This window comes from Ornithodoros turicata, chromosome 3, assembly GCF_037126465.1.
Source record: "Ornithodoros turicata isolate Travis chromosome 3, ASM3712646v1, whole genome shotgun sequence".
Lineage (NCBI taxonomy): Eukaryota > Metazoa > Arthropoda > Arachnida > Ixodida > Argasidae > Ornithodoros > Ornithodoros turicata.
This window is the reverse complement of record NC_088203.1, coordinates 63356274-63369618: the sequence shown is the minus strand read 5'-3', so window position 1 is coordinate 63369618 and position 13345 is coordinate 63356274. Positions and strand designations below refer to the sequence as shown.

General features: G+C 47.1%; 3 protein-coding genes across 3 annotated transcripts; 2 read left to right on the top strand and 1 right to left on the bottom strand.

The window, feature by feature from the left end:
- The first annotated feature begins 769 nt into the window (after positions 1–769).
- Positions 770–3676, top strand: LOC135389565 (uncharacterized). The gene is made up of 2 exons (XM_064619601.1): positions 770–1801; positions 3641–3676. Exons 1-2 carry the CDS (start codon positions 770–772, stop codon positions 3674–3676), a joined length of 1068 nt encoding a protein of 355 aa, XP_064475671.1.
- Positions 3677–9117: 5441 nt separating this feature from the next.
- On the bottom strand, positions 9118–10425 carry LOC135389564 (uncharacterized). Its single transcript, XM_064619600.1, has one exon. It carries the CDS (start codon positions 10423–10425, stop codon positions 9118–9120), a length of 1308 nt encoding a protein of 435 aa, XP_064475670.1.
- Positions 10426–10601: 176 nt separating this feature from the next.
- On the top strand, positions 10602–12671 carry LOC135389563 (uncharacterized). Its single transcript, XM_064619599.1, has one exon. It carries the CDS (start codon positions 10602–10604, stop codon positions 12669–12671), a length of 2070 nt encoding a protein of 689 aa, XP_064475669.1.
- Positions 12672–13345: the final 674 nt, after the last annotated feature.

Here is a 13345-nt window from a genome sequence, read left to right as displayed (position 1 = left end):
GCACAGCAGTACTGTGCCCGCCTGACATCGACACCTGCCGCTCCTCTCGCGTCTTCCCTTGACATCCCTGTAGCCCTTGAGTCCTCCGCAGATCCGTCATTGGATGTCCCATTTTCGCTTACCGAGCTCGAATCTGCTATAGGGCTCTCGCCTGTGCACACGTCGCCGGGTCCTGACGGAGTCACCTACAAAGCAGTGCGGTATCTCCCGCTCTGTGGCCGCCAGCTCCTTCTGGGCCTCTTCAACGAAACTTGGCAGGCCAGCTCCATCCCGCCGCACTGGAAGTCCGCGATGATCGTGCCTATCCTTAAACCTGGCAAGTCCCCTTACAATATCGACTCTTTTCGGCCAATCGCACTTACAAGCTGCGCAGGGAAAGTCATGGAGCGGATGGTGCAATCTCGACTGAACTGGTTTTTCGAAGCCTCGAACTTCTTCCCTGATATCATGGCCAGCTTCCGTCAAGGCAGGTCGGCGATAGACAACGTCATCGACATTGTCTCTAGTGTACAACAAGCGCGATCGGAAGGGAAGCTCACAGCAGCGGTCTTCCTCGACGCAGAAAAAGCATATGACAGCGTGGTGCACAGCACTGTCATTGCGACGCTCCAAGAGGCTGGTATTGGGGCCGCCCACTCGCATGGATTCGGGACTTCCTCGTTGATCGCACCTTGTTTGTGCGCACCTCTGAAGGGAACACCGCACACTACAGAGTTCTGCGAGGTGTCCCGCAAGGGAGTGTGCTGAGCCCGCTGCTGTTGAACTCATCATGGCCGCTTTAGCTGCCCAATTAAGTGAACATGTCAACATCACAATATACGCCGACGACCTCTGCATCTGGGCCTCCTCCACCCGTCGGGATGTAATCCAGCGTCGCTTGCAAGGTGCTCTGGACACTATCGTATCTTACTTCTCCGACCGTGGTCTTTCTATCTCACCCAGCAAGACTGTTGCCATAGCATTCACCCGCCGGTCCTTCAGCAAATTCCCCCTCCGCGTTGACGGCCAACAGCTCGCCTTCGTACGTCATCACAAATACCTGGGCATAACCATTGACAGGGAGCTGACTTGGTCCAAGCACGTCAAGGCCCTGTCTACCGCGGCGACTACCATCGTGAGCGTCCTCCGCCGCATCTCTGGTTCGTTCTGGGGCCCATCATACCCTGACCTTCGCCAGGTGCATACCTCACTCGTCCTAGGGCTCCTGCGTTACAGCTTACCGGTATTGCACGGTCTAAGTTCAACAACAGAGCGCGAACTTTTGAACATCCAGGCGCGAAGCCTTCGAGTGTGCCTTGGTGTCCCCAAAACGACCGACACCTTCCTGGTCTTAGCTGAGGCGAAGGAGACGCCAGCCCACGTCCTGCCCGATCTGGAGACCCTGCGCTCTTGTGCGACACGACATGCTGCCCACTACCTACGGGACATTCACCTACTGTATGAAAACTCAGCTTTCGGGGCTGCTGTCTGCAGACTGGCACAGTCTCTTCCGCCCCCTCCGTCGCGCCAGGTATACGCCCCACCTTTGTGGACCCTCGTGCTGCCTCCGACGGACCTGCATATTTCCGACATGTCCCGCAAAAGCGACACTCCTGTCCTCGCTGCGCGCCAGTTTGCTCTTGACCATTTGAACTCGGTCCACGATCAGCGTAAAGCAATTTTCACGGATGGCTCGGTTGTGTACGGCGCGTCGTCTGCAGCTTTCTACATGCCTCACAGCGGCACTGCGCAGGCGTTCAAGCTGCCGCATGAAACTTCATCCACTGAAGCGGAACTGACAGCCATCTATGAAGCGCTCAAGGTCATATCCGGTTCACAGGCCGACTCGTGGTCCATCTTCACGGACAGCAAGTCCTTGGCGTCGTACCGGTGCAGTGCTATTTGCGATCTCCGCACGCTTGTAATCGCCAGATACAACGAGCTCCTGGCTTCCGGCCACAGCGTACGGCTCCAGTGGGTACCCAGTCACGTCGGGCTGCCCGGAAATACCCGTGCCGACATTGCTGCGAAACGTGCCAATACCACGGCTGCCTTGAGTCTCAGCATCCCGCTTTCGATGTCAGCCTGCCTGCTCCAAATGCATCGCTTGCGCTCTCACTGTGTCCAAGATTTCAACAAACGTGCCATCTCGCCCAATACATTTCTGCACTCCATCGACCCAAAAATGCAATACGTCCCTTCTCCAAACATCACGAGGAGGCAGGCGTCTGTGATTCACCGTCTGCGGTTAAGCGTGGCTCGAACGCCAACACGGCTCTTCCAACTCAGCACGCTTGACACCCCTACATGTGCAGCCTGCTCTACCGAGGGCAACACTTCCCAACTACTCCTCCACTGTCGCCTGTTCGCCGCTCCCCGTGCCACTCTGATGGAGCGGCTAGCTGCCGTAGGGCTGAGGGAGGTCTCGCTGGCAACGCTATTGGGCCCTCTGCAACGCCCCATTCAGTGGCGCGTCGGAAGGGAACTCGTACGTTTCCTTACTGACACAGGGCTCGCGCTGAGCCTGTGACTGCGCCTCTCTTCTTTCGCCCTTCCCGTTTTCTTTCTTTTTATTTTACCTTTTTGTAAGCGGGAATAGCAAGTCGGCTTCTGGAGCCAGGCTAACCTTTCCCTTCTTCCTTTTTTTTTTTGCAATAAATCTATATCCCCCCCCCCCTCGTACAGCTGTCAACAGGTGTGCCTCGCGCACCCTGCTAGGTACAAAAAGTATCTGAATAGAATAAATATGTCGCGGCAAAGCCATTTAAAAACATTTCGTCGTTATTTAGTTACGTTTCCATTCCAGTCATATGTCGTGAATTCACGAAGGATTCCGCAAAAACAAAAAACAAAAACGTGTACAGTAATAGGACGTTGCTGCCTAGAGACTCCTGCACGAGGAGGTGAACTGTTATCACTACAAAAATATAGGTCCTGTTGAAAAGTTACACCTTTCTATAGCCTTGGTGCATAATTTCCTTTAAATGAGAAATAAAAAAAAACTTACATGTACCGTTTAATGAACTCTAATTTTTCGTTGTCAATGTTCTTGTATCACCATCTAATTTCCACATGTTGTCATGTGTCACTGATGAAACTAAATTAATTCCATGACTGCTTGATCGTTTTCCTGGAAGTTGCATTTCTCAGGCCTCCTCAATGAAGATTTATGTTAGCCTAGCATGAGAAAACGAATGCATATCAAATGCAGTTTATGCACATTAAAACCAGCCAAGAGCCAAATACCTGTTCTTTAAGACTGGAGTTTATGGTTGTTTTTTGTTTCTTGCATGTATACTCATACCAGAAACAAGAATTGTATACCACTGCAAGCTGAATTGTAATAAATCGAGGTCCAATGGTAAAGTCGTTCTTTCTTACTGTTAGACGACTCCAAAAAAGTCACAAGAAAATATAGATTCAGCTAATCTGAACTGCATATACCAGCATGCTTCACAGCAACATTAACAATACCTCCTGATGAACACATTACACAATATGCTGCATGGTGCAGTGGTATAATAATGGACTGCTTATCTTACAATATGTACACATCCTGTTTCACTTAAGAGTGACCCCTAATTATAAAAAAAAATGTACTTGAGATAAAAATTTGAAACCTTTTGCGTCATACTTGTGAAGGTTTTTGCCTCCCAAACAGGTGGTTTCCATCAGTGTACCTCATTACTTTGTCTAATTAGCTTAATTGAACTAAAAACATTCCCACTAGGAAAATACACTAGGAAAATACCGTTCGTCACATGTTAGGCCTACCATATCTATCATGCGAGAATGTGTAGAGCGTGTTGGTTGGGACTGAACATGATTGAGAACGCGGAGGAACAAAGACGACACACACACGGTTACTAGTTGAACGCTTCCATGTGTGTGTCGTCCTCAATCATGTTCATATCTATCATTGCGGCTCACTTGTTGAGATGCCCCTTTCGCTAGTTTGGTTTCTAGTTATTATGAGAGTTGTATGCCTTTGACGGAACTGAGCTTTTCAACGCAATGGGACACTTGCAGCGATTAAATGATTATTGGGCAAAATGAGGCTTTTGACCGTAATGACACTGTTATGAGTAGAGGAAGGAGCCGGAGAGAGACGTAGAGGTAAGGTTTACTGCATGAAGATTAAAGAAAGAATGACCCTTAGCACGTGATTCCGTGCACGATAATCGAAGGCGCGTGATCCATCATCCATCGTTTAAGAGAGACATCGACCGTAACAAGACTGATCGAAATTAGATACAATTTATTCTTCAATTTCAACTTCTTGACCTTTCAGTCCGCAAAACCCGTAGTTTTGCACCTCGTAGAATCGCACATGGGAAGTGCAGACGCTACTGTAATTGCTGCACCTGTGTCTATGTTCTCATTTGGGCTTTTTATTACAGAGTTTTTACATGTGTAGCGGGCCTTTATTTTCTCCTACGGCTTATATTTTATATTGTTTTCTCCTATCCTGTGTGTAGTGTCAGGAGCTCAACTCAAGTTGAAGCTCATTGCAGATGACGTTCATATCACGCTGGAAACGGTTTCACCGCATAACATATCTGCATCGTCATAATGACTACCAGTTTAAGCTCACTAAACTTGCAACCAAAACAATGACGTAGTTTTTGTGTGATAAATTAGAACCATTCGACGAGAGTTGTTTTCGTAATCACTTGGTTCAATTGGTTCGCTTTATCTCTTCTGATTACAGAAGAACTGTTTCTGTTAATGATTTGTTGTGTAAGTGTGAGCTCGAGACCCTCGCTGTGCGTCGTGGAAGGGCAAGGCTAAAATTTTTAGATTTGCCTCTTCATCACAAACTTGAATGTGACATTGTAATTTTTTTAACTCGACGAGTTACAGGATCCAGGAGACCGAATCATGCTATGTCTCTAGAAGTACAGTCATCAAAAATTGACGCTCGCAAGTTTTCATTTTTGCAACGCACAGCGAGGGATTGGAACAGGTTGCCTGAGGAAGCTGTCATCATTCAAGATTATGATGCTTTTTGTTCATGGATTAATAAGAATGTCCACACCTGCTAGGGCGCACAACTGGGTCTGCAGTATGTATGTATGTATGTATGTATGTATGTATGTATGTATGTATGTATGTATGTATGTATGTATGTATGTATGTATGTATGTATGTATGTATGTATGTATGTATGTATGTATGTATGTATGTATGTATGTATGTATGTATGTATGTATGTATGTATGTATGTATGTATGTATGTATGTATGTATGTATGTATGTATGTATGTATGTATGTATGTATGTATGTATGTATGTATGTATGTATGTATGTATGTATGTATGTATGTATGTATGTATGTAATAATAATAATTTAATAATTTAATAATTGGGTGTTTACGTCGCGAGACAACTGAGATCATGAGCGACGCCACAGCGGTCGGTCTGTGGATTGCTTTTGCCCACCTGAGGGTTCTTTAACGTGCGATGAAAGCTCATCACACGGCACCCCGTATTTAACGTCCCTCGCGGAAGACGGCGTGTCAAAGCGACTTGTACCCTGCCACCAAGTTGCTGGCGTCCTCGGCCGGGTTCGAACCCGCGATCTCGGGATCAGAAGGCGAACACGCTACCGACTGAGCCACCGAGGCCGGTGTATGTATGTATGTATGTATGTATGTATGTATGTATGTATGTATGTATGTATGTATGTATGTATGTATGTATGTATGTATGTATGTATGTATGTATGTATGTATGTATGTATGTATGTATGTATGTATGTATGTGCATGCATCTTGTATGATGTACAATACATCATACATTAGATGTACAATGTACATCCGTACACATACGATGTACAATGTATGTGTATGTGTGTATGTACATGGCATTGTATCATACATGTATGTATGTATGTATGTATGTACGTATGTACGTACGTATGTACTTATTTCCTCTATCAGTTCCACCAGACCAAACGTTCTGCCCAGTTGCACTGCTTCATGAAGAGCAACAAATAATTTCGATGAGGGAACTTTTCGCCCATGGCCACCCTAAGAAGTCTGTACCCCTCTGCTGATGATAAAGCTGGAACATATAGGAACATGTTACCTTATCTGATGTGTACTAATGCCTGGTACTTACAGAATGTTCCCTACATTTCAGAAGAGCAATTACAATGTCCGACATGAGTATTTACTTCGTATATCTCTTCCTCATGTTTGAAACCACATCTTTCATTTCAGAGGTGCGCTCGGAAACAGGACTTATTTTACTGTTTAGTTTTTCAGGCATTCTCTTGAGTACGTTATCATACAAGAAAGCGTTCGTTACTGTGCAATTACCGGCAGTAAGTTCCCTATGACCTAAACAAAAATTGTAAGTTGACGTTGTTGACTATATCAACCAAGAGCAGGCGAATTCCTCAACAACTTGACGACACGAAAACGTCTTCCATCGTGATTGCCCGGGATCCTTCCAGGCGCGGTCCGAAAGCGACTGCATTCTATCAGAATGTGCTGCGAATCTCCTCTCAGGCCACAGGTTGATCACACCCGCGGGGTTGCAGCACTAATCTAATAAAGAAACACGAATGGTTCGTGTGACGACTGAGCACTGATACCTATGTGTCTTCAAGAAGTAAAAGATGAAAGTATGTGAGGAGAAAACGCTGGGATGCATATTCGCACAAAACATACGATTGATGCCCGCAATTCCGGTGCACAAGAGAACTTTCTGTCTTGCGGGTGAGACCTCGGCTGTCGCGTCACGTCTTCCTACCAATAGTGCCTCCTTTTCCGTTTTTGCAGTTGTATTTGGCGTCTTGCTTCCTCGCTAATAAAAGTGTTCGATGATGTGACGCCGCAACACGCAAGAAGGAGCTTTGGGTGAGATTGCGCGCGCTGCACTGAAAATATTACAGAAAATGCACTGCAAAATAGTACAGACGGTTTTATAGCCAAAGTTTACAAAGATGTCTCTCTATATTCCAGCACATACACCAGATTTACAGACGACTGCTCAGAGCGCGGCTAACTTTATCCTTCTATACACACACTCTTAAATACCGGAGCAGCTACACGTCCTCCAACCCGTCCGACTTACTTTTGTAGATAAAAAAGTCGTCCTGCCTTGTGTGCTTGTGTGTGCCTTTTGCCTGTGTTTGTGGCTGCAGCGTTTTGAACTGGTCATGTACCGACTTCCCCAACTTAGGACTCTCATTAAAGGGACTCTGACCAGAAACTGTGGGAGCTCTTTCGTACTTGTAGTCGATAAAGCACCCAACAAGGACTCCCCATGCGAAAATTCATGCATTAAAACCTCACGGTTTCTCTAAACTCGAATTTTAAACATTCGACTTCATCCGAGTGCAGCACGCCTAGCGTCAAACCGAGCAAACATACGTTTATATAGAATATCCACCCCGGCCCACCATCAAGATGACGTCAACACGGGGGCCACTCGCAACACCCACAATTGGCTCAAACGCGTCACGTGGTCACGCAATACCTGTCAGGTTCCTTCATGAAATGGCATTTCTACGTTAATATATTTTTGTTACAGAGCCTCAAAAAGAAAAATATACCCTGCATTTATCACCTGCAACAGTTTCTACGATTTTCTTTTCAATCTGTACACGGCGTTGCATATATGCTTCCGTATCCGGTCAGCTGTAATGGATGCCGTATGGCGAGCTTGCGAACTTGTGTGACTCCCGGTTCATCCTCTTTGTTCGGGTCATTGGGTTGGTGTTGGAGTTGGTCGCCATATTCTGAACGTTTCACCTATCGTTGCGGTGTACTGTTCTTGATCTGCTGCGAAGCGACGAACCGCAACGGCAGTCACTTGCCTCAGCGAAATTCTGTCTGCTGCATCTCAAAGGAGCATGGGGACCTGATGATACCTTCAACTAAAGAAACCAAGTGTGCTCTCCTGTGGTCCTGACGCAAAAGTAGTTTCAACAAGGTTAGCACATTTATTTTTCAGTTCCAAGTCTACGTACTGAAAACCATGCAAGTGCAGTCGATCATTCTCGTAGCTGTTGTGTAACGCGTATGCTTTCTTACGTATCACACAGAACCCTCCACTTTTTTAACCAAGTTATCTTTATGAGATCCTTCTGATGGCTTCTTACTAGGCTATGCCGCTCCGAAGCATTGAGATGACGAAGCGTCGTGGTAGCTGCACCTCCGTTTTCGAAACATGAAACAGTCTTTCCACACTGTGCTTACTGGCTTTGTATAGAGTCTGGCAAATCCGACAGACTTGGACTGCCTTTTTCAAGAAAGTTTGAAATGTAAGTATGTGTATATTGGTTTTACATATCCACCACATACTGAGCGTGTGTATGATTCCACTTTATATGCTACAGCGTATCAGCGTACATTATTATTCAACACGTAGTGTGGCAAACTCGACATCAGTCACACAAAGCCAACAATTGCCTTTTCTTCAATTGCTTATTTTTATAATATCATGTTTTTGTCTATATCTCAATTTACCAACCAACAAAGTATATTATTTTAGTATAATCGTCTGATATTTAACAAGTCACAGTTTTACCATGGTTTTGGCGCACTATAGCCCGAGTTGCTTATGCGCCATTAAGTCATGTTCTTAGAATCCTGCTTTATCAGGCGTGATGCTTCAGCCTGTAATACGAAAACGTGGCCCCTTATCGGATGTGTATGATGCCCTCTTAGATAGGCTGATGTGCTCGTCTTTGGCCTCTGTTGTACTGATGATGCCACCCGGATAGGCGACAAAACGTTTACGCTCTGTTTTTAATCGTTGTGTTGAACGGTGTTTGCAGTAAAGGACGCTACATTATGAGGTCGTCACCCGGCTTTTGGAATATATTTTTAAATAAAGTTGTTGTTTTACAAAGCTCAATACATTGCAGAAATCATTCTCATTGCCTATTGTTTAGGGGATGCCATTCTCGCAGTCACATGAAGCACTGAAGGGCCACTTTAAAAAAATAAAGGCAGTCTGATTTATTGAAGGAGTGTGTGAAGGCGGGGTAGTTGGTGTACATTCATCGTGATAAAGCAGCACAAAGACGCGGACAAAGAAGGAAGACAGGAGGACTGCTAACTCTCAACTGGCAGTTTTTACTAAACAAAGCATGTTTATATACACAAAAGAAAGGTCTGCTCCTAGTCACATGACACCATCGGGTTACACTGCAACGTGTTCCCGAGATAACTTATCTCCGCGGGGGAGAGGCTCAGTGACGGAGCGCTTACGCATTCATCATCGTCGTGTTTCGTAATAAAAAATGCCTCTACTATTTCCCTTGTTAGCTGCTCATTGTGTACTGATAGTACATCTGTTCGCGCGAGGTCTGGTTTGCACCCACAGTCCCGACAGTGCAAAGCGAGGTGCCCGGATGGTGTTTTCTTAATGGATGCCCCATGTTCTTGAAGTCTGACGTTAAGACATCTTCCGGTTTGCCCTATGTAAACGCGTCCGCACTGCAGTGGGATCCGGTAGACCACTCGTTGTTGGCATTCTACATGTGGGTTCCTATGTTGGATGGCACACCCTTGTTTCTTCTTCGGTCGGTTGACCTTGGCGCACAGGGAACTGAACTTGACGTGTGCTGACATGACGACGGGAACGCCATGCCTACTGGCGACGTTTTTTATATTGTGGGCTATGGCGTGAACGTAGGGGATACACACGGGTCGACCCGGAGGTCGCGGTCTCGCTGGCTTCGCGCTCCCTTTGATCTTCTTCAGCAATGTCTCGGCCACTTTTATTATCATCACCTCTGGGTAGCCACCCTTTCGTATCTTTGCTACCTGTGCGTGAAAACTGTCCGTAACACAGTGCTCGCATGACCTGGCAAGGGCTGAGTCTAGGGCGTTCATGACAATTCCCCTTTTGACGATCTTGGAGTGGGCTGACTTGTACGGGAGCACTTCCTTCCTTAACCTGGGATCATATGCCCAGCACATATGGAGACCCGCGTCATGTAGGCGAAGGTCAAGCAAGTGAATGGTCCCATCCACGGGGATCTCGTATGTGAAATTGAGGCCCTTTGCGCACGTCCTGAATGTATTTAGGACGTCCTCTTTTGATATGGGGTTACTACTTGTCACTCCACGAAAAAAGACCAGAAAGTCATCCACGTACCGGAAAATTTGAAAGTCACAGGTCCCTTCGAGAGCCCGGTTGACGTTAACGTCACAGGCGCCGAGATATATATCACACAGCACGGGCGAAAGTCCTGAACCGATGGGTGTCCCACTCTTTTGTATGAAGAGCTGATCTGCTTGCCTGATGATGGTTGAAGACAGATATGCTGTAAGAAGCTCCATGAAAGCCGACGTCGCCATGCCTGTGTTGTTTTGGAATGCGATGATTCCAGACCTGTCGATCACTTCTTGCACCTCGGGGAGAAGGACCTCTTGAGGAATGGAATAAAATAGGTCTTCCACGTCGATAGAGAAGACGTTCATGTCCTTCGAGGAGCCCTTCTGTAGATATTGTATCACCGGTTCCGAGTTTCTTACGAGGAAGGGATCCTCTATCTCTAGTCTGGACAGATGCTTCTGTAAAAAGCCCGAAACGCACTTCTGCCACGTGCCCCTCTCCGAAACAATGGCCGTCGGCTAAGTATGCGCATTATCGACAAATGGGCCGACATCTCCTGGGGGCCATGTGGAAGGACCAGCTAAAGATCCTCAAGACAAGGACGAAGAAAAAAGAAAACCCGCCCTGTGCCAAAGAGGTCACCGTCCTGGGAAATGAAGCTGTCCCCGTTGGAGTGATGAACACCTTGAAGTTAGGCCCAAAGTTCGGTGCACAGCCAAACTTGCAGAAGGCTGATGTCCTGGGATTGATCAGGAAGGTCGCCAGAGCCGCTCCAGGGGAAGTACAGCCAGCGTTAGTCAACCAAGCTGTGGATGCCGTCAAGGACGTGAAGCTTCCGAAGTCCCGCGGCCGCGAAATGAAACAGGTTATAGAGTTCTGCCACTCAGCAGAAGCCAAATTACTAACGGCAGACAAGGAAGGGGGTTTCGTCATCATTCCAGCCCAACTGTATGAGCAGAAAAGTGAGGCCGCCCTGCAGAAGAATTTTCGCCCAGTCCCTACGCAGGTAGAAAAGACGGCGCGTTCAAAAGTCCTGCAAATATGCGAGCAATCCAACCTAGAAAGGATCACTAAACGCATCAAGGACGGCAACAACAAACAGCACTTGGAACTTTTCTACACGGCCAAGACACATAAAGAGGGCATCCCCTTCAGGGCCATTGTTTCGGAGAGGGGCACGTGGCAGAAGTGCGTTTCGGGCTTTTTACAGAAGCATCTGTCCAGACTAGAGATAGAGGATCCCTTCCTCGTAAGAAACTCGGAACCGGTGATACAATATCTACAGAAGGGCTCCTCGAAGGACATGAACGTCTTCTCTATTGACGTGGAAGACCTATTTTATTCCATTCCTCAAGAGGTCCTTCTCCCCGAGGTGCAAGAAGTGATCGACAGGTCTGGAATCATCGCATTCCAAAACAACACAGGCATGGCGACGTCGGCTTTCATGGAGCTTCTTACAGCATATCTGTCTTCAACCATCATCAGGCAAGCAGGTCAGCTCTTCATACAAAAGAGTGGGACACCCATCGGTTCAGGACTTTCGCCCGTGCTGTGTGATATATGTCTCGGCGCCTGTGACGTTAACGTCAACCGGGCTCTCGAAGGGACCTGTGACTTTCAAATCTTCCGGTACGTGGATGACTTTCTGGTCTTTTTTCGTGGAGTGACAAGTAGTAACCCCATCTCAAAGGAGGACGTCCTAAATACATTCAGGACGTGCGCAAAGGGCCTCAATTTCACATACGAGATCCCCGTGGATGGGACCATTCACTTTCTTGACCTTCGCCTACATGACGCGGGTCTCCATATGTGCTGGGCATATGATCCCAGGTCAAGGAAGAAAGTGCTCCCGTACAAGTCAGCCCACTCCAAGATCGTCAAAAGGGGAATTGTCATTAACGCCCTAGACTCAGCCCTTGCCAGGTCATGCGAGCACTGTGTTACGGACAGTTTTCACGCACAGGTAGCAAAGATTCGAAACGGTGGCTACCCAGAGGTGATGATAATAAAAGTGGCCGAGACATTGCTGAAGAAGATCAAAGGGAGCGCGAAGCCAGCGAGACCGCGACCTCCGGGTCGACCCGTGTGTATCCCCTACGTTCACGCCATAGCCCACAATATAAAAAACGTCGCCAGTAGGCATGGCGTTCCCGTCGTCATGTCAGCACCCGTCAAGTTCAGTTCCCTGTGCGCCAAGGTCAACCGACCGAAGAAGAAACAAGGGTGTGCAATCCAACATAGGAACCCACATGTAGAATGCCAACAACGAGTGGTCTACCGGATCCCACTTCAGTGCGGACGCGTTTACATAGGGCAAACCGGAAGATGTCTTAACGTCAGACTTCAAGAACATGGGGCATCCATTAAGAAAACACCATCCGGGCACCTCGCTTTGCACTGTCGGGACTGTGGGTGCAAACCAGACCTCGCGCGAACAGATGTACTATCAGTACACAATGAGCAGCTAACAAGGGAAATAGTAGAGGCATTTTTTATTACGAAACACGACGATGATGAATGCGTAAGCGCTCCGTCACTGAGCCTCTCCCCCGCGGAGATAAGTTATCTCGGGAACACGTTGCAGTGTAACCCGATGGTGTCATGTGACTAGGAGCAGACCTTTCTTTTGTGTATATAAACATGCTTTGTTTAGTAAAAACTGCCAGTTGAGAGTTAGCAGTCGTCCTGTCTTCCTTCTTTGTCCGCGTCTTTGTGCTGCTTTATCACGATGAGTCTGATTTATGTTCTTGCCGACATGGCACAGCGTATGTACAAGGTAGCTCCATTTCAGAAGCCTGAGAACACTCAAAGCAATTAGTGTGCTAGCATCAGATATGGTGTACAGCATTACATATTTGCTTTTGCTGGGGCAACTAAGAAGGGTGGACAGAAAGGCAGTTGCAACCTGTTTCCACAAAAGACACTCAGATTCATTAGCAATTTCCTCCAAGAGAGCCAAGGCTTTTTCTAGATTACTAGAACATGGGTACCTGGTTATAAATAACAAGAAATCATCTACCAGAGGTCAGTGTTTCGCACACCCTGCTTTCCATCAACACTATTAAAAGGTGTGACCCCCAAACCTGCACAAAATACCTGGAGAGTCTTTACTGGACACTGTTGCTGTCCCTCTCACCAGGTGCTCTCTATGAACCTGATTCACAGTTCTGGATGCACTGCCTGAGCTAACTTCAGCATGCTTTCCCAACACGAATGGTAACTGCTATGAGGAGTGCGTGCACTCCCGCATAGGAGACGAAACGTCTAAATAAATTGTTATTTCCC

What these genes read in the sequence shown, in the direction of transcription:
- LOC135389564 (XM_064619600.1), bottom strand. Translation starts at nt 10,425, where the DNA reads ATGAACGTCTTCTCTATCGACGTGGAAGACCTATTTTATTCCATTCCT.
- LOC135389565 (XM_064619601.1), top strand. Translation starts at nt 770, where the DNA reads ATGGCCGCTTTAGCTGCCCAATTAAGTGAACATGTCAACATCACAATA. An exon ending in CCATCTATGAAGCGCTCAAG is followed by an intron (nt 1,802 to 3,640) that starts GTCATATCCGGT and finishes CCTCCCAAACAG; the next exon opens with GTGGTTTCCATCAGTGTACC.
- LOC135389563 (XM_064619599.1), top strand. Translation starts at nt 10,602, where the DNA reads ATGGGCCGACATCTCCTGGGGGCCATGTGGAAGGACCAGCTAAAGATC.